At 36.4% G+C, this 22,107-nt stretch overlaps 1 protein-coding gene across 3 annotated transcripts in view; it reads left to right on the top strand.

Moving 5' to 3' along the window:
• Positions 1 to 22,107, top strand: part of LOC121430701 (WASH complex subunit 5-like) — a 78,735-nt gene that overhangs the window by 11,361 nt on the left and 45,267 nt on the right. For all 3 annotated transcript variants that reach the window (XM_041628056.1, XM_041628057.1, XM_041628055.1), the window contains exons 10-19: positions 66 to 237; positions 1,664 to 1,788; positions 2,799 to 2,928; positions 4,373 to 4,485; positions 5,415 to 5,581; positions 7,338 to 7,413; positions 7,580 to 7,690; positions 13,840 to 13,980; positions 17,512 to 17,592; positions 18,347 to 18,448. In XM_041628056.1, coding sequence (XP_041483990.1) covers positions 66 to 237; positions 1,664 to 1,788; positions 2,799 to 2,928; positions 4,373 to 4,485; positions 5,415 to 5,581; positions 7,338 to 7,413; positions 7,580 to 7,690; positions 13,840 to 13,980; positions 17,512 to 17,592; positions 18,347 to 18,448 — 1,218 coding nt within the window. The remainder of the gene's footprint in view (positions 1 to 65; positions 238 to 1,663; positions 1,789 to 2,798; positions 2,929 to 4,372; positions 4,486 to 5,414; positions 5,582 to 7,337; positions 7,414 to 7,579; positions 7,691 to 13,839; positions 13,981 to 17,511; positions 17,593 to 18,346; positions 18,449 to 22,107) is intronic.

The following is a 22,107-nucleotide window of genomic DNA, read 5'->3' as shown; positions in this document are numbered from 1 at the left end:
ACAAAAACAAAGGATTAACAACAAAGTCAGATAAACAATTGTCAACTCTGCTTCCTTTCCTAAAGGCCATTCGTCACAACAAAAGACTGGAACAGTTGATACAGATGACCAAGCACTACTTGACCGAGGGAAACCTGACCGAAGAATACGTCCTGGACAACATCCCGAAGCTCATGAACTGCCTCAGGGAATGTAACGTGACCATTAGGTGGCTTATGCTACATACCGCAGAAGGGCGTAAGTACGATATTTTGTAAAATGGATATAAAACTGACAACAAGTCGACTGCGTAAACGAATGCAATGGGACCATGGAATGGGTATTGCTTCATACCGCAGAAGGGCGTAAGTACAATATTTGGTAAAATGGATATAAAATTGACAACTTGTGAACTGCCTAGACGACTGCAATGGGACCATGAAATGGGTAATTCTTCATACTGCAGAAGCGCCTAAGTACAATATTTGGTAATATGGATATAAAATTGACAACTTGTGAACTGCAAGGACGAATGTAGCATGACCATTAGGTGGCTTATGCTACATACCGCAGAAGGGCGTAAGTACAATATTTGGTAAAATGGATATAAAACTGACAACTTGTGTACTGTGTAAACGAATGCAATGGGACCATAAAATGGGTAATGATTCATTACACAGAAGGGCGTAAGTACACTATGATGGTAAAAAGGGCACTGCCTCAGGAAATATGTGTTATCATTAGATGGCTAATTCTTCAGAATGACAATCAGTTAACAAATTTATATTGTATTGTCTGTGTATTCATACAGCCTTGCTCAGACCAGACACAATTTGAAGAAAAAAATGCTCAACAAAAATTGTTAGTGTTTAGACTTGATATTCCTGGTGTTCTAAAAGAGTATTATCTTTTCTATAGCATGGATGCAATTAGAGATAAAGTTGAAGCCGGGGTCACGTGTACAAAGTCTATTGGAGAAGGTTTCTCCAACAGTCATGGAACTGGGAATACATACATACATACATACATTTAATATTTATATAGCGCTTTTCCATGTAAACATGCTCAAAGCGCTTTACAGTATCATATTATAATTATGTTGAATATTCTGCTCTCCAAGTGCTAACAATATTAATCAAATGGATATTACAAAGAAAATAAATATGGTCTTTAGTTTGTTTTTGAATAATTGCAGTGAAGGACATGAGCGGATGTTGATAGGGAGATTATTCCAAATACTGGGACCTGTGAAACCTATGCATTGTTGACCTTTCTTGGAGTTCATTCTTGGGACTTGTAAAAGAAAAGGGTCTGTTCTAGAACGTAATGAATATTGACTTTGTTGAACTGGAGAAAACAGACATGAAATGTATTGTGGTGTTAGGTTATTCATGGACATGTAAACAAGCAATGCAATCTTATATGTAATTCTCTTTCTTACCGGTAACCAATGAAGTTCTTTGAACAAAGGAGACACATGATCATATTTTCTAGCCATTGAAATAATACGAGCTGCACGATTCTGAATTCGTTGTAGTCTATCTAAGTCGGAAACATTAATATTAATCAAAAGAGAAAGGAAGTGTCGGCCTCGACAAGATCCCTGGCAGCAATGCACATTGATTTTGAAGAATTCCCTCCCTCTCACGTTTTCTTTTCCTTATTTATTTGTTCATGCATACAGCTTGGGACCATAACAAGAAAGTACGTCAGATCAGGGAACAGCTGGTCCAGGAGGGCAAGTACAGCCCTCAGAAGATGTTCGAGTGTCTGCTCAACACCGCTCAACTAGAATTCAAACTCAAAGAGGTAGGCTGAAACAGATATCGATGATAAAAAAAAAATTATCAAGGTCAAAGTCCTTGTACTCCTGGGCCCTGTTGCATAAAACTTAAAACTTATTATATACCTCATACTAAGATTGCTGTCTCTGATTGGTCAGAACTCCATCATGTGATGCTGTGCTTTTCCGTCTATCATCATCTCAGGGGTTCGACTTACTTTACATTTTTTTCATCAAACCCTCTGATAGTACTTGCAACCCCAGAGGGCAGGGCCACAAGTTGTGTTTCTACACGCAGCGCATCTAGCTGGCTCGAGCTAACGGGCTGCGTGTTGCTGCGCTGCCGCTGCTCAGTCATGTACGCGCAGCCAACGGCCTGGCTGGCCAACTAGATATATCAGTCATGCAGCAGAGCAGCCCAGGGATTGCAGCTTGTTTAAATTACATCTGGAGTGATATAGCAAATCAAATTGAGATTAGAGTTACACTAGTGGTCCTGAAATTTATTTGATTGGGGATAGAGCTATGTCATTATCGATGAGGTATGTGAAACAAATACATGTATGGACTGCTCTGTATTCGGATAACAGTGAAAATCATCACTCAGTGCTATTCATACCGGCCCTTCTATCACCCCGCGGCCTTGGCAGAGGGGTGACAATTTACACAGTCAACCCGATGCGTAGTCAATATTTGTATACTGTTATATTAACTTTGCCATCCAATGGTATCTTTCATGGAATCCTTGATTGTGATTGGCTGTTGGGCATTGTTGCCATGGTAGTTACCATTGGATGTCAAAGTTATCGTAATAGTAACTTTTATACAACAGGACCCTGTTTGGTTGGTAAATTGCCTCTTGGTTGACACCAGCGTTTTTCTAACTCTCCTTTCATCTTGTTCCTTCTTCATCCACATCTAGTTTGTTCACAACTTGCAATACCATGTAATTTGCTTGACTTGTGATTGATTTTTTGGCCCCTAAATTGATTTGCAGTTTAACATAAAATTTACCTTTCTGTGAAACCACCCCCAGATGTTCAAGAAGATGTTGGCCGAGAAGCATGATAAATGGGACTCCTACAAGACGGAAGGGGTCGAGAGGATGGCCGAGCTATCAGAAGTGTTCTCTGGAACCAAGCCACTCACGAGGGTCGCCAAAAATGGTGAGAAATTTCAAGTGATAGTATTAAAGAGTAATGATAATGACTCTTAACCCTAAATAGACTGGGCTATTTCGACGCCTAAAAAGACTGGGGGGGCTGATTCAGCCCCCCCTTATGATCTCGGCCGTCGATTGCGCGATCGCGACGAAAATTGGCACACGCGTTACCCATGGCATTATCTACAATTCTATAACATCAAATTCGGCAAAAAATCTCATGTCTCATTAATTATGCTAATTTATGCGTAAAATCATAAGTTTGCTCTAATTAATAAAATAATGCCCCTGAAATGCTAATTTTTGTTTCACATACTCTAGATAGGCATCTGATCAAATTGATTTTCAAAAAATTTCAAAATCAAATTTATTTTCTTATGTATTCTATTGTTTTCTAAATTTCTTATGTATTTCTTTGTTTTTCAACTTTTTGTTTTTTATTGTTTTTTCAATGGAAATTGTCGGGGACTTTATTTTGACCATAAACAAGATAAAATTCATTGATTTTAAGCAGTAAAAGGAAAAATAATGAAACATTTAAGAATTTTGGCTAAGAAAACTATTTGCATTGGATTTGTACACAAATTCACGTTTTTGAGTAATTTTGGGTCTGCATGCACTTACGAAATGTTGCGTAATTTTGGAACCGTGTACCCGGGGGTCACAATTTTGGTCTCAAAAGTTGCGCGAGACTTGAAAGTAAAAAGTCAGCGAGCGACGCGGTCAAAAAATTTCGCGCAGCGGATTTATCGCGAAAAATGTTGAGGGGGGGGGCTGAATCAGCCCCCCCCCAGTCTTTTTAGGGTTAAGGCCACAGCACACCTCTCGATTGGACACTTATTGCACGTTTGAGCAAGAGAGCCAACAGTGCACTAAATCCCAAACCCAATGAATATGTGTATTATGCTTGCACCTACACAATAATTGCATGCACGCACCCGCGTCACTGTGCTACATTACCCATGCACAGATTAAATGATATGTTGCAAAATAAAAGGCTTACAGTCAGTCGGCAAGCCCTGAAAAAGTAGCTTCTTTTATCCAAGTGATATTCATGACTAGAGGGTTTTTGCATAGTTAATGAGCTTGGTGCGAACCAAAACACCTCTTTTTATTCGGCCATTGCTGCTCTAAATATTGACCAAATTCCATGTTTTTGGTATCTTTGTAAAGAAAAAGAATCATTCATTCAGGTCATGTATTTTAGTAATGTGGTCAAGTTACACTTTGTCTACACATCATTTGCTGTGTAAAACAAATATTCAAATGTTTCGATTTAAGTTGAAGCAGGTATATTCAACTTCGCATCCTGTCGATGAACACACTCTTTTAACTTGCACGCTCATATAATATTTGGAACCATCGCACTCATAAACGTTGAATATTTGTGTACTGTATTTACATATTGTTTTTATTATTATTTTTTGTATATATTTCTACATACTCAGAGAATCTTCAGGCTTGGTTTGGTGATATGTCCAAGCAGATTTCTTCATTAGCCTATGATGACTCCACAGCTGCCGGAAGGAAGATTATACAACTCATTCAGGCCCTTGAAGAGGTAATAGTATTTAAATATCCATTTCATCTTGATTTACATTTTTGGTGCCTGTGTGTTTAGGGTTATGCTTCAACTGTGGCTGTAAGATAAATGCAAGTTCTAATAACGATTTTGAAATGATTTTGTACAGAATCCTAGAAAAAAGTCGCCTTTAAACCCAAATGATTCTGGAAGAAATTGTGTGATCGCTGAGAAATGAACAAAATAAGCATGACATTCCAGCAAAACATTGGGTCTTTTTCAAAGCAATATAATACACTGTCCCACCTGTGCTTGTCTGTGTTGGCGATCTTCAGTGTGATCATTTTTCTGTTTAGATTTCATGAATTCACCAAAAAATGTTTATGTAATTGCACCAGATCTACATGTGTAGATCTAGGATGATATGGTGACAGTTAACCTTGTTTTTTTTTTCAAATTCAATTTATTTATTAGGTAAAATCACACGAATAGATATGTACATTGTAAAATGTGAGGATCAAACACCCTAGGAAAGCCAGAGGCTTGAAAAGCAGAGGGATCCATGACAAATAGATTACAGTGATACAAATACAGCCAATAAACTACAGTAGGAATAAAATACATAGGAAATAGCAATTCAAATAATACATGAAACAAGTTACAATATTTACAATACATGACAAAACAAACTAAAACAAAATATATCATATGACTGTTTGTTTTAATTTGGTTTGATTTAAAGGAATCACTTGTAAGTGGCAGGAAAATGCTGTTTAATTTTAGCTTTAAATGAGGTAACGGTGGTCATTCTTATTAGTGGTTTCACAGACTGTCTCATAAAATAAGAGATTACTGTAACGACTGACATTTATCTTTGAAGTTAAGTTAATGAGGAATAAAACAGCAATACTGCTACCAAGATGTTACATTTTAACAATTTTTTTTTGTTTCCATGGTCACATGTACAGGTGCAAGAGTTCCACCAGCTGGAGGCAAATCTGCAGGTGCGTCAGTTCTTGGCGGAGACCAGGAAGTTCCTACACCAGATGATCAGAACTATCAACATCAAGGAGGAAGTCCTCATCACTATGCAGATTGTGGCTGATGTCTCCTATGCCTGGGAGATCATTGATAAGTAAGTACCAGCTGCTCTGGCTTTCGAGTACTCCCACTACCACCTATCCCTCGGATAGGACGTTAATGGAGGCCCCATGTAGAGGAGAGTCACTACCAACCGTCATTGTAGTTGGTTTAGGAAGTGTGCGCCTAACAGGCTGCTTGAAATCCTATGAATCCAGTGACCGGATAATAATAAATAATTTTGAAGCGCTTTGAGCAGGCATAGATTGATAAAGCGCTATATAAATGCCAATTATTATTACCTTTGCATGTTAAGAACCCACTGCACTGTTTGTATAAGAGTAGGGGAAACCTCGGTGTAGTGGTCCACCTGCATTCCCCCCAATCAGAGGAGAGACCTGCGGGTCATAGTGATTCATTTCGCTTTTTGCCTCCCAGGCACAGGCGTTGGCAAACAAATAATAACAAAAATAATGATAATTTAGTTTTTTATAGCGCGATACCAATTTAGGACTCTTCAAAGTGCTTCACAATTTCATTATCCGATCACTTGATTCATAGCTGCATGTTGGGTGCGCACATTTGCTAAACCAACCACATTGACAGTTGTTTCCTGCTGGTACTCGATTAGCACCTGGGTGAGAGTGTGGGTTAAAGCCTTGCCAAAGGACGCTAGGCCTCGGTGGGATTCGAACAGACAACCCTCAGGGGCCCGTTGCAGAAAGAGTTGCAATCAAACGCAACTCTAAAAATCATGCGCAACTTGATTTTCAACAGCGCGCATTTGGGACTTACAATTGATTTTTTTGGCTTGCGTTTAAACGCAACTCTTTCTGCAACGGGCCCCTGATTACAATGCAAAATTCTGAGCAGATAATCATGATGCTTCCACCACCATGCAATATAATGTTGCTGATGACTCCATAGCTTTTATATATATCTAGATATTTTAGTGGTCAAATAGGCTTTTCTGTTTCAAAGAAAGGTGTAGACTTCAACACCATGGAGACTTTTTTGCGGACGTGTCCTACATGTATGTCGAGAAGGTCAGTGATAAAAACGTATCATCATTCTGCTCTAGCCTTTCACTAGACCATATGATGGTGAGGTTTGTGCACTGTGTACAAGTACAGAATTCCCCACTTTGTAGATTACATTGTGTACCGTGTGAAGACTCACATGATTTTGGCATGACAAATGGAATTATTTTATTTTATTCAAATATATTTATTCAGGATGACAAGATCAGTTAAAAACTGTTTTACATCATGGTCCTGACATTAAAAACATAAATACATGTAAATCAATAATATATTATAGATGAGATAAAAATCAAAGTGATATCTAAAAGATTGAGTTTAAAATGATACAATGCAATACAAGAGCATTTACAATATGTTATACAAAGAAATAAAGTAAATGTAATTAAATTTAAGTATTTAACAACCAAAAAAAGTACACGATTCATGGACAAAATGTATGAATTAATGGTTATAGAACTATATAAAAATTGGTAAAACTCAGGATAATAAAACATATTCATAAGTTGAACACTGATATGTAATAGGAATAAAAAAGTGGTATAATTTACATTAAAGTATGAGAATACATGAGACATGTGTTTCATATTTTTATATGAAGCAAATTGAATTATAAAATATTGAAAAAAAAAAAAAAAAAGTTTAGAGGGGACGCGGTCCCTGATAATGCCCTTGTACCCGGCAGAGGCACTTACAATGGACAGATGCATAACTTCAATCTTTGTTAATGTTTCTGAAATTGAACTTTATTCATCTTTTTCTTCCTTGCAGTTACACACCTTTCATGCAGCAAGGAATCAAGAATTACCCAGCACTGGTAATCAAACTTAGAGCTACATTCCTCAAGGTATGTACAATCTCTACACATATTCTTATCAAAACAACTCTACGAAGAATTTTATTGTTTCATAGAAAGATTGTATGAAAAATCAAACATGAAAGACAATTTATTCATTTTGCAGAAAATCAAGAAGCAAACATGCTTACAGAATATGTTTCCATCTGTTTTCTAGCTTGCCTCGGCCCTTGACTTGCCGTTGATCCGAATCAACCAAGCGAACAGCCCGGATTTGGTCAGTGTATCACAGTATTACTCCAATGAGTTAGTCGCCTATGTCCGAAAGGTAATCTTTACTTACTTTGTATATTCTCCCTCACTATTTGTGCCTTCGCCCCGCCCCAAAAGGAGGTTGCTGAAGGCATCATTGATTTTGTTGTCAGGAGGGGCTATTCAGGAATATGTATTACAATTAATGTGCTCTTACACAATATAGTGGTTTCAAAGTTTGGATTAGCATTAAAAAGTTATAAATATTAATTGAACAATATTGATCTTCATTTTCATATTTCATTTATTTTGTTAACTGCCATGCTTATAAATCTGTGCTTTTTAACTTGGTACGAAAAACTTTCCTAATATTTTTGTTTATATTTTGATATATCATCATGTTTTACATTTGTGTTTGTTAAAAAAGGCCCCCATTGGGATACTGTTCTTTTGAATAATGGTAATATGAAAAAAAAATTTGTCAAATTCTTCTGAAAATTACCAAATACATGTAATAGAAAGACAAACAAAATTTAGGGGAGTTTATTCCATGATTGCTACTATTCAGATCATCACTCAGACAATGCTCTATCTTTCAATCTTGTTCTTCTCTTGATTTCAGGGAGGCGTTTCATCAACATATTTGTTCGACAAGTTGTCAAATCTGACATCTTTCCTTGATTTTTGATTGCCTGAGAGGCAGTGTTACTATGGTAACTGTCAGATAAAACAGGACTTGTTGGATAAAACGTCCGACAAGTCCTTTCATGAAACGCTCCCCAGGTGCTTCAGATAATCCCTCAGACAATTCTCTATCTTTCAATCTTGTTCTTTTGATTTCAGGTGCTTCAGATCATCTTTCAGACAATGCTCTATCTTTCAATGTTGTTCTTCTCTTGATTTCAGGTGCATCAGATCATCCCTCAGACAAGGCTCTATCTTTCAATCTTGTTTTCTTTATTTCAGGTGCTTCTGATCATCCCGCAGACAATACTTTATCTTTCAAACTTGTTCTCTTGATTTCAGGTGCTTCAGATCATCCCTCAGACAATGGTCTATCTTTCAAACTTGTTCTTCTCTTGATTTCAGGTGCTTCAGATCATCCCTCAGACAATGCTCTATCTTTCAATCTTGTTCTTCTCTTGATTTCAGGTGCTTCAGATCATCCCTCAGACAATGCTCTATCTTTCAAACTTGTTCTTCTTTTGATTTCAGGTGCTTCAGATCATCCCTCAGACAATGTTCTATCTTTCAAACTTGTTCTTCTTTTGATTTCAGGTGCTTCAGATCATCCCACAGACAATATTCTATCTTTCAATCTTGTTCTTCTCTCGATATCCAGTGCTTCAGATCATCCCTCAGACAATGGTCTATCTTTCAATCTTGGTCTTCTCTTGATTTCAGGTGCTTCAGATCATCCCTCAGACAATGTTCTATCTTTCAATCTTGTTCTTCTCTTGATTTCAGGTGCTTCAGATCATCCTGACAATGCTCTATCTTTCAAACTTGTTCTCTTGATTTCAGGTGCTTCAGATCATCCCTCAGACAATGTTCTATCTTTCAATCTTGTTCTTCTCTTGATTTCAGGTGCTTCAGATCATCCCTCAGACAATGCTCTATCTTTCAATCTTGTTCTTCTCTTGATTTCAGGTGCTTCAGATCATCCCTCAGACAATGCTCTATCTTTCAATCTTGTTCTCTTGATTTCAGGTGCTTCAGATCATCCCTCAGACAATGCTCTATCTTTCAATCTTGTTCTTCTCTTGATTTCAGGTGCTTCAGATCATCCTGACAATGCTCTATCTTTCAATCTTGTTCTTCTCTTGATTTCAGGTGCTTCAGATCATCCCTCAGACAATGCTCTATCTTTCAATCTTGTTCTCTTGATTTCAGGTGCTTCAGATCATCCCTCAGACAATGTTCTATCTTTCAATCTTGTTCTTCTCTTGATTTCAGGTGCTTCAGATCATCCCTCAGACAATGCTCTATCTTTCAATCTTGTTCTTCTCTTGATTTCAGGTGCTTCAGATCATCCCTCAGACAATGTTCTATCTTTCAATCTTGTTCTTCTCTTGATTTCAGGAGCTTCAGATCATCCCTCAGACAATGGTCTATTTTTCAAACTTGTTCTTCTTTTGATTTCAGGTGCTTCAGATCATCTTTCAGACAATGCTCTATCTTTCAATTTTGTTCTTCTCTTGATTTCAGGTGCATCAGATCATCCCTCAGACAAGGCTCTATCTTTCAATTTTGTTCTCTTGATTTCAGGTGCTTCAGATCATCCCTCAGACAATTCTCTATCTTTCAATCTTGTTCTCTTGATTTCAGGTGCTTCAGATCATCCCTCAGACAATGCTGTATCTTTCAATCTTGTTCTTTTCTTGATTTCAGGTGCTTCAGATCATCCCTCAGACAATGCTCTATCTTTCAATCTTATTCTCTTGATTTCAGGTGCTTCAGAACATCCCTCAGACAATGCTATATCTTTCAATTCTGTTCTTTTGATTTCAGGTGCTTCAGATCATCCCTCAGGCAATGCTCTATCTTTCAATCTTGTTCTCTTGATTTCAGGTGCTTCAGATCATCCCTCAGACAATGCTCTATCTTTCAATCTTATTCTCTTGATTTCAGGTGCTTCAGAACATCCCTCAGACAATGCTATATCTTTCAATTCTGTTCTCTTGATTTCAGGTGCTTCAGATCATCCCTCAGGCAATGCTATATCTTTCAATCTTGTTCTCTTGATTTCAGGTGCTTCAGATCATCCCTCAGACAATGCTATATCTTTCAATCTTATTCTTCTCTTGATTTCAGGTGCTTCAGATCATCCATAAGACAATGTTCTATCTTTAAATCTTGTTCTTCTCTTGATTTCAGGTGCTTCAGATCATCCCTAAGACAATGTTCTATCTTTCAATCTTATTCTTCTCTTGATTTCAGGTGCTTCAGATCGTCCCTCAGACAATGTTCTATCTTTCAGTCTTGTTCTTCTCTTGATTTCAGGTGCTTCAGATCATCCCTCAGACAATGTTCTATCTTTCAATCTTGTTCTTCGCTTGATTTCAGGTGCTTCAGATCATCCCTCAGACAATGTTCTATCTTTCAATCTTGTTCTTCTCTTGATTTCAGGTGCTTCAGATCATCCCTCAGACAATGCTCTATCTTTCAAACTTGTTCTTCTCTTGATTTCAGGTGCTTCAGATCATCCCTCAGACAATGCTCTATCTTTCAATCTTATTCCTCTCTTGATTTCAGGTGCTTCAGATCATCCCTCAGACAATGCTCTATCTTTCAATCTTGTTCTTCTCTTGATTTCAGGTGCTTCAGATCATCCCTCAGACAATGCTCTATCTTTCAATCTTGTTCTCTTGATTTCAGGTGCTTCAGATCATCCCTCAGACAATGCTCTATCTTTCAATCTTGTTCTTCTCTTGATTTCAGGTGCTTCAGATCATCCTGACAATGCTCTATCTTTCAATCTTGTTCTTCTCTTGATTTCAGGTGCTTCAGATCATCCCTCAGACAATGCTCTATCTTTCAATCTTGTTCTCTTGATTTCAGGTGCTTCAGATCATCCCTCAGACAATGTTCTATCTTTCAATCTTGTTCTTCTCTTGATTTCAGGTGCTTCAGATCATCCCTCAGACAATGCTCTATCTTTCAATCTTGTTCTTCTCTTGATTTCAGGTGCTTCAGATCATCCCTCAGACAATGTTCTATCTTTCAATCTTGTTCTTCTCTTGATTTCAGGAGCTTCAGATCATCCCTCAGACAATGGTCTATTTTTCAAACTTGTTCTTCTTTTGATTTCAGGTGCTTCAGATCATCTTTCAGACAATGCTCTATCTTTCAATTTTGTTCTTCTCTTGATTTCAGGTGCATCAGATCATCCCTCAGACAAGGCTCTATCTTTCAATTTTGTTCTCTTGATTTCAGGTACTTCAGATCGTCCCTCAGACAATGCTCTATCTTTCAATCTTGTTCTCTTGATTTCAGGTGCTTCAGATCATCCCTCAGACAATGTTCTATCTTTCAATCTTGTTCTTCTCTTGATTTCAGGTGCTTCAGATCATCCCTCAGACAATGCTCTATCTTTCAATCTTGTTCTTCTCTTGATTTCAGGTGCTTCAGATCATCCCTCAGACATTGCTCTATCTTTCAATCTTATTCCTCTCTTGATTTCAGGTGCTTCAGATCATCCCTCAGACAATGCTCTATCTTTCAATCTTGTTCTTCTCTTGATTTCAGGTGCTTCAGATCATCCCTCAGACAATGCTCTATCTTTCAATCTTGTTCTCTTGATTTCAGATCATCCCTCAGACAATGCTCTATCTTTCAATCTTGTTCTCTTGATTTCAGGTGCTTCAGATCATCCTGACAATGCTCTATCTTTCAATCTTGTTCTTCTCTTGATTTCAGGTGCTTCAGATCATCCCTCAGACAATGCTCTATCTTTCAATCTTGTTCTCTTGATTTCAGGTGCTTCAGATCATCCCTCAGACAATGTTCTATCTTTCAATCTTGTTCTTCTCTTGATTTCAGGTGCTTCAGATCATCCCTCAGACAATGCTCTATCTTTCAATCTTGTTCTTCTCTTGATTTCAGGTGCTTCAGATCATCCCTCAGACAATGCTCTATCTTTCAATCTTGTTCTTCTCTTGATTTCAGGAGCTTCAGATCATCCCTCAGACAATGGTCTATTTTTCAAACTTGTTCTTCTTTTGATTTCAGGTGCTTCAGATCATCTTTCAGACAATGCTCTATCTTTCAATTTTGTTCTTCTCTTGATTTCAGGTGCTTCAGATCATCCCTCAGACAATGTTCTATCTTTCAATCTTGTTCTTCTCTTGATTTCAGGTGCTTTAGATCATCCCTCAGACAATGCTATATCTTTCAATTCTGTTCTTTTGATTTCAGGTGCTTCAGATCATCCCTCAGGCAATGCTCTATCTTTCAATCTTGTTCTCTTGATTTCAGGTGCTTCAGATCATCCCTCAGACAATGCTCTATCTTTCAATCTTATTCTCTTGATTTCAGGTGCTTCAGAACATCCCTCAGACAATGCTATATCTTTCAATTCTGTTCTCTTGATTTCAGGTGCTTCAGATCATCCCTCAGGCAATGCTCTATCTTTCAATCTTGTTCTCTTGATTTCAGGTGCTTCAGATCATCCCTCAGACAATGCTATATCTTTCAATCTTATTCTTCTCTTGATTTCAGGTGCTTCAGATCATCCATAAGACAATGTTCTATCTTTAAATCTTGTTCTTCTCTTGATTTCAGGTGCTTCAGATCATCCCTAAGACAATGTTCTATCTTTCAATCTTATTCTTCTCTTGATTTCAGGTGCTTCAGATCGTCCCTCAGACAATGTTCTATCTTTCAGTCTTGTTCTTCTTTTGATTTCAGGTGCTTCAGATCATCCCCCAGACAATGCTCTATCTTTCAAACTTGTTCTTCTCTTGATTTCAGGTGCATCGGATCATCCCTCAGACAATGCTCTATCTTTCAATCTTATTCCTCTCTTGATTTCAGGTGCTTCAGATCATCCCTCAGACAATGCTTTATCTTTCAATCTTATTCCTCTCTTGATTTCAGGTGCTTCAGATCGTCCCTCAGACAATGCTCTATCTGTCAAACTTGTTCTTCTCTTGATTTCAGGTGCTTCAGATCATCCCTCAGACAATGCTCTATCTTTCAAACTTGTTCTTCTCTTGATTTCAGGTGCTTCAGATCATCCCTCAGACAATGCTCTATCTTTCAATCTTGTTCTCTTGATTTCAGGTGCTTCAGATCATCCCTCAGACAATGCTCTATCTTTCAATCTTATTCCTCTCTTGATTTCAGGTGCTTCAGATCATCCCTCAGACAATGCTCTATCTTTCAATCTTATTCCTCTCTTGATTTCAGGTGCTTCAGATCATCCCTCAGACAATGCTCTATCTTTCTATCTTGTTCTTCTCTTGATTTCAGGTGCTTCAGATCATCCCTCAGACAATGCTCTATCTTTCAAACTTGTTCTTCTCTTGATTTCAGGTGCTTCAGATCATCCCTCAGACAATGCTCTATCTTTCAATCTTGTTCTTCTCTTGATTTCAGGTGCTTCAGATCATCCCTCAGACAATGTTCTATCTTTCAATCTTGTTCTTCTCTTGATTTCAGGTGCTTCAGATCATCCCTCAGACAATGCTCTATCTTTCAATCTTGTTCTTCTCTTGATTTCAGGTGCTTCAGATCATCCCTCAGACAATGTTTGCACTCCTCTCTCAGATCATCCAGCTTCAAACCCATCACATCAAGGAGGTCCCTACTCGACTAGAGAAAGAGAAACTAAGGGATTTTGCACAGCTTGACCAGCGCTATGAGGTACATACTGTATTTATAATAAGTAGGGTAATGAGCAAAAAAAATTGAGGAGGCCTAACAGAGCAAATGGATGAAAAATTGATAAAAAATCTGGGAGTTAGCAAACAAATTTTTCAACCTTTTGATACAAACAATTTATTTTGTGATAGACCTTTACATAATATTCAGAAAATGATACCATATTTCACCCATTTTCCTTTCCTTTTCTTCCTCATTTCTTGCTCGTAAAAGATTTGGGAGGGGGGCTCCATTTTCTGTCTTGTTAGAATGACTACCTACTTTAGCTGAAGAAATGGGGTTTCAGCACTAGCAATTGTCATTATGAGGAAAAAGAAAATCTGAACATGTCTGAATCTGTGCCAAAATAACTTTGAACTGCATAAAAGGAGACGTCATGAGATTTGGAGAAAATTCGAAAGTTATTTTGGTAACATATACAAATGTTGGTGCTAACAATGCCTATAAGTGCTAGTAACATGTACATGTAAGTAGTTGTTTTCTTCCTTTCATTTCTTCGTAACTGAAGATCAAGAATTTAACTTTGTTGAATTACTATTACCATATATTCATAACAAATTGAAACTTAATTGTTATATTTTGGCAGTCTATCACTTTTATATTCTTATACTTATACTTCAGAATACAGGCCTTTGTTTCATGAGGCAGAACGGGTTAACTCATTGGAGTGAAGATCGATTTGATTGATCAATTCTAATGATTATAAACAATTATATACTCTTCCTTATTCTTACATTTTTATTTTGTTTTATTGGATGCAAAACCAGTTTAAAGGTGCTTCAACCAATCAAGTTATGTTGCAACACCTTTGTATGTTCATTATTTATTTATGTTTTATATGTATTTATGTATTATCTGTGTATTCTTTTATATTGTATGTTGTGAACATGCATGAATAGATAGATAAATGAATAAATAAATAAAATTTTCATTTGTTTAAAAACAGTTTTGTTGATGAAATCAGGGTTGGCGGATTTAAATCACGTTGATTTAAATCGTGATTTAAATCGCGATTTTAATCACCATGATTTTTTAAAAAAAATCATTGATTTAAATCACTTCCATTGAAACATGTACAAATCATGGACAAAGTATTTGTTCAATGCAGTTTTAATTCTTCAAGTCAACTGAAAAACTTTGAATTAACTTTATATCAATAAAAGATCAACAAAGTCTTCATATCTACTTAAAACAAATTAAAATCAAATTAATCAAATCAGGTAATTTCTTAAAAACTACAGATGTATGTTGTCAATACATACTCATTTTTTGTAAATTATGTCGAGTTTTTCTTCTGAAATTTTACATTCTTTGTCAGTTATTATTAGTCAATTTCTTTCTTAACATAAAGTTTTCACATAATCCAACTTTTCAGAGAGCAGTTTGTAAAAAAAAATATATAATATATAAAAGTCAATGAGAAAAGGTTTGTTGGCAGTTTTCCAGTTTTGATCCTTCGCCTACACATAACTACTTCTGTCATGTAAAATAAAAAAAAATGATACCTGAATGTAATCAACATATTTAACATGCCTCTTATTTCGTATTGTTACATTTATCATACATTTGATGTTTTAAATAACATAATTATAAAAATCACATTAACATAATGTAGTACAGTCATAAGCTTTCTCTTATAAACCTTTTAAGTCACTGCAGCCCATTTTATGTTCAGTGCTACAAATAATGGAAGTTTTGTATCTGCATGTAATAATGGAAAGAGCTCTATAACAACAATTTGCAAAACTCAGAATAAACATTTAACACTGCATTTTAATGTTAAGATGCAGGTACTTCAGTTACAATCATTGGCAGTTGTAATAAAATACTTCTTTTTGTAATACATATGTTGTAATTTAAGCAGTTTTGCAGTTTTTATCCTTTAAGTTAAAAGTAAGTAGATTCTTTTTCATACTTCATGGATCAAACAGATTTTTTTTGTAGAGAATATGGGAATGAAAATTGTAGATTAATGTAAAAAAAAATCACAGTAACAAAATGTAGTATAGTCACCCTTTGACTAAGCTATCTCCTATATTGTTCTCCAAAACTGAGAGTTTTGCAAGATATCTGTAGCAAGAGAAGAGCTTTTTATCAAAAAGATCCTAAACATATACAGTTGTAGTCTCTCTTTGACTATTGTAAAGCTGTGACTAATTGAAAAAAATAATTGATTTGAATTATTTCTCTTACAATATACATGAATACTAGTAATTGGCAAAGGGTTTGTTGGCAGTTTTGATAAGGGATTTTTTCTCTTGGATTTTTTTAAATATTTGAATGAAAAATCCCAGAGGGGAATTTTCTCTACTCACTGGGAATTCCCTATGGAATATTCCTTCATAGGCCTATGTATGATAGAATTAAGTTCAGATACATGATTCCTCAAATTTATTTTTAATTGTCCATTTTTACTGGATTTTAATTACAAAATATGTGGTTAAGAACAATATTAGGGGTGAAATGTATAACATCAATATTGATGTCATTCTAAGAGTAGGGGGGGGGGATAATTACCCTTTTTTTCGAAGGAACTTTTAAAAAAATCAAAAAAATCAAAAAAATCTGATTTAAATAAAAAAAATCTGATTTAAATCAAATAAATCCGATTTTTTTGATTTTTTTTAAAAAATCAAAAAAATCGCCAACCCTGGATGAAATACTTTGCTCTAGGACTTAAGTGCCATGCCATGAATAGAATCTTGGGCCTTGTCTTACAAATTGTAGTGATTGATTCTAGCAACCTCATTATGTCATAAATTTTCTTACCGGAAATTTGTACAATGTCCTTTGTAAACAAAGAGGAAGCACGCTGATTTGTCAAAACAAATTATGAATGTATACCTATACATCATATCTACAAAAAAATTGAATAAACAGGCATTTTAGATGTTGGTGTTGCTGGCTTACTATAGTTGCGATTGATTGGATCAATCGTGACTCTTTGTAAGACTCAAATGTGTGGAGTCAGGTTCCTTAGTCCACTCGCATAAAAGTTGCTATTCTGGTAACTTTGCCACCCAGTAGTATCTACCAAGGTTAATGCTGATCAACAGACAATCAAAATCAAGGATTCCATGCAAGTTGCCAAGTTAATGGAGCGTCGTGGTCCAGTGGATTAGTCTTCTGACTTTCAAGTAGAGGGTCGTGGGTTCAAATCCAAGCCATGGCGTAATTTCCTTCAGCAAGAAATTTATCCACATTGTGCTGCTCTCAACCCAGGTGAGGTGAATGGGTACGCGGCAGGATGAATTCCTTGAATGCATGAGTGCTGAAAGGCAGCTCAACCTAAAGCCGGGTTAATAATGATAATAATCACAACGCGCCTCGGAATAGGATATTTCTAGATAGATGGCGCTATATTATTATTATTATTATTAATATTAATTATTATAATATTATCATTGTTATTACCATTGAATGGCAAAGTTACATGTACCATGATGGTTACTCGTACAGGGCCCAGAAAAAGACTTGTATTAATGACTATGTTTTCATCATTATTTTGACTAGGTTGCAAGGTTAACCCATTCCATCTCGGTCTTCACAGAAGGCATTCTTATGATGAAAACAACTCTAGTAGGAATCATCAAGGTATGTTAAACAATGTTGATTATGATGGATGGTGGTGATGGTGGTGGTGGTGGTGTGCTAATTGATGATGAAAATAATAATCATGATGGTCATGATAATGATGAGGGTGATGATGGTGGTGGTCATGGCAATGATGATGATGATGATGGTCATGGTGGTGATGATGATGATGATGGTCATGGTGGTGATGATGATGGTGGTGGTCATGGCAATGATGATGATGGTCATGGTGGTGATGATGATGATGATGGTCATGGCAATGATGATGATGATGGTCATGGCGATGGTGATGATGATGGTCATGGTGGTGATGATGATGATGATTTTGATGATTATAAGGAGAATGATGATGGGAATTGTGATGGTGGCGAATATATTGGCCATGATGGTGGTGATTGATGATGAAGATGATAATGATAGTCATGATGATGGTGGTGGTGATAGCTGGAAGTAGTGGTGATGACAATGATGGTGATGATGATGATGATGATGATGATGACGGTGATGGCGGTCATGTTGATGGTAATTGGTGATGGTGATGATGATGATTTTGGTGGTGATTATGATGATAGTGGTGGTGATGATGATGGTGGTGGTAGTTGTTATAGTGATGATTTTGATGATGATATCAAAGGAGGAGGAAGAGGACTATAATCATGATGCTGCTGCTGATGACGATGATGATGATGGTCACTGCAGAAGACCTATTATATCCTTGTCTAACCATTCGACTTCTTTACTATTTTTATTTCAGATCGATCCTAAGCAACTCCTTGAAGATGGCATCAGGAAAGAACTGGTTGCTCAAGTAGCAAGTGCTCTTCATGGCTCACTCATCTTCAATCCCAAAGCAAAGGTTTGTTATTTTTATCTTTCTTGATAGCATTCTGATAACTAAACCTCGGTTTACCCCTGGTCTAAACTAGAATTTGTAGGCCACAATTATATGGATTTTGGGGTTTCATAATACTTGTTCCATGTTCATGGCAAAGTTAATGTACATGTACCAAATAATTCATTAAAATTCAATTTGTTTTTGTATTTTCCTATTCTAATTTTACGACACATTTAATTTTTTTCGACAAAAAATTTCATGCAAGATAATGATAACATGCAACATTTTTATAGCGATTAATACAAATGTTTCTAGGCACAGCATACAGTTACCCCGGCTCTGGCACGACTACCCTTATCGGGTTAAAATTCATTCAATAGCTCCCAATCATTTGGAGTGTTGCAATGTTCGGTGATACTTGAACAAAGTTCACACTACTAACCCTCTATCAAAGCTTTAGACAGGCTTTACGGACAATGTAGAAGAAAGGAATTAAAGGTCAAGTCCACCTCAGAAAAATGTTGATATAAATCAAGAGAGAAAATTCAGACAAGCACAATGCTGAAAATTTCATCAAAATCGGATGTCAAATAAGAAAGTTATGACATTTCAAAGTTTCGCTTATTTTCAACAAAATAGTTATATGAACGAGCCAGTTACATCCAAATGAGAGAGTTGATGACATCACTCACTCACTATTTCTTTTGTATTCTTATATGAAATATGAAATATTTTTATTTTCTCGTCATTGTCATGTGAAATGAAGTTTTATTCCTCCCTGAACACGTGGAATTCCATTATTTTAACATTTTGTGCTTCAGGCAATGAGGTCCTAATCATCAAATTCGTAAAAATTGAAATATTGTATAATTCAAACAATAAAAAAACAAAAGAAATAGTAAATGAGTGACGTCATCGACTCTCTCATTTGGATGTAACTGGCTCGTTCATATAACTATTTTGTTGATAATAAGCGAAACTTTAAATTGCCATAACTTTCTTATTTTACATCCGATTTTGATGAAATTTTCAGTGTTATGCTTGTTGAATTTTTCTCTTTTTATTCAAATCAAGTTTTTGTTGGGGTGGACTTGTCCTTTAATTAAACTAAAATACTGTTTACTACCATTCAAAGGGACCTTTATTACATACTCCAACATGACACCACCGTAATGAGAATGTTAGCTCAACACAAACAGATTCATAAATCCAAATCCAGTTACTGATGTGCATTCATAAATGTGCAAGAAAAAAAAAAGCCATAATAATATCACAATGACGTGGTTTGATAATTTTGTTATAATGTTATTTTGGTTTTGTTATGTTCAGAATGACATTAAAACAATGAATAGAATGAAAATCAATGCTTAGTATCCCTGGCCTGGCCTTGATGACATCCCTGCCGGCCACAGAGCAAAGCAAAAACAGACAGACAGAAGGACACAAACACCAGGGACATGTTTCAAATGACTTATTTCAATAACAAATGCACAATCTCTGTACTCAGCCAATCAAATTGATTCATTGCAGTAGCTTTAAACAGTCATTGCAAAATTGCTTTGATAACAAGTTTTATGAAATGGCCCCCCCATTAACCAAGGTTGTAGTGAAGTGTATTACATGTAAATGAGTAAAGAACAATATACTTCTTGAAATCTTGTAAAGTTTTAACAATGAAACAGACTCGCGATTTAGAATTAATACTTCCAATTTATCCAAAGAACAATATCAAAGTCTGTCAACCTAGAATTTTTTATGTTCCTACTTTTGGTAAAAATCGATTTTATTATAGGTTACTTGGATGAAAATGAAACGTTTTTAACCAACTGAAACTTATTGCATTGCAGTACAAGTTGACGACAAACTTTAAGGCAATGAAAATTGAGTAAACTCCTCCATCCTTTTTTGCTGATTCATTTTGTTGGGTCTTCGGTGTTGGCAATTAACACTGAAAAATAAAGAAAAAAGATTATGAAATCATCAAATTTGTTGGGTGACTACTTCATCACTTCGTGATAGAAAGTACAGTAGAGAAATTAGTTCTCCATATGTGTATGTACAGTGTAGGGCAGCAGAGCTTGAAAATCCAATGGCCCGTATTCTGAAGTCGGGTTTAACTGAAACTCTGGTTTAAAGCTGTGGTTTGAGTTTGGATAGCCAATTGTTACATCAATCACAACAGTAGAGATATCACATTTCAGCTAATTTGGCTCTCAAATCATTCATAATTGTCTAGGAAGCATAAATAGATAATTGTCTTCACCATCGATGAATCAGGATAGAGCACAGTAAACATAAGAAACATCCAACTTAATAAAAATTTTGACACTTTTGGCTTCCCATAATTTTTGTACAGAGTTAGACCATGGTCTAAGTTATACCTGACTTCAGAATACAGGCCTTTGTTTCATGAGGCAGAACGGGGTAACTCATTGGAGTGAAGATCGATTTGATTGATCAATTCTAATAATTATAAACAATTCTTGTTAAGTGCATGCACTGTATCACTTTATGATAAAATGTCTCTATGCGTTCCAATGGATTTGGATGTTATTACCCCAGCTTTACATGTAGCTTGGCGGCCATAATTACTTAAAATGCAAATGCTTTTCAAGGAATTCCTACTGAGTACCCATTCACGTCCCCTGGGTTGAGTGCAGCACATTGTGGATAAATTTCTTGCTGAAGGGAACTATTTCTGGGATTGGAACCCATGAACCTCTGTTTCAAAATCCTAAGACTGATCCAGTGGGCCACAATGCTCCACTTTTACCCCGCAGTGAACAAAGCACTATTGTGTTCTTTCTTTTAGGGGTTATTTTTAAGGTGAATTCTTGAGAGATCATAGTACAGACATAAAGTCCAATTAGACCAAATAGTATATGGACTATGGGTATTAGACCAACTTGTTATTAGGCAAAAAGGTGAGTGGACTAAATGGCGGTTAGACCATGTGGATAGTGGATGAACTGATGGTACGTGTACATGTGGGTGCGTCATGGTCTAGTGGTTCTGACTCTTGCCTTTCAAACAGAGGGTCATGGGTTCGAATCCTAGCCATGGCGTGATTTCCTTCAGCAAGAAATTTATCCACACTGCTGCACTCGACCCAGGTGAGGTAATTGGGTACCGGCAGGAAGTAATTCCTCGAAAAGTTGTGAGCCCCGGAATCGATAGACTAGCTTAGCCGGGGTAATATAGGAGCGCCGAGAGCACCTAGCAAGGTGGATATGTGCACTCTACAAATCCTATATTGTTTATTTATGATTATGCAAATCAATTGATAGTAGATGAATTGGCAATAGACCACTTAAAAATACACCGGTCCCTTGTCCAATTGAAACTGACCTGGGATGTAATGGGGCCTTTTCCATAGACCTCAAAACGGAGACTAACACGATCATAGTAGGTCACTGGCATCAGACGAACATATCGGCAGTACTGCGGCTTAGGCAGATCATTCCTCACTATGGTGTCTTGGTCAGAGTTTCCCTCAAAGATCTTTGATACAAAAGGAATAAAGATCAATATGTTTTTGAAATAAGAATTAAGTAACTCTCCCCCCCCAAGTCTGTTTTTAAATCAAAAGCTATGTATCAACGTTTGGTTCTTCTCTTTGAGGCACGTTTGCCGTATTCCTAACACACCATCTCCAAATTTGTATGTGACTTTTGTGAAAT

Source organism: Lytechinus variegatus, chromosome 17 (genome assembly GCF_018143015.1).
Source record: "Lytechinus variegatus isolate NC3 chromosome 17, Lvar_3.0, whole genome shotgun sequence".
Classification (NCBI taxonomy): domain Eukaryota; kingdom Metazoa; phylum Echinodermata; class Echinoidea; order Temnopleuroida; family Toxopneustidae; genus Lytechinus; species Lytechinus variegatus.
Note: the sequence above shows the minus strand (reverse complement) of the source record. Positions and strands in the feature narration are given on the sequence as shown.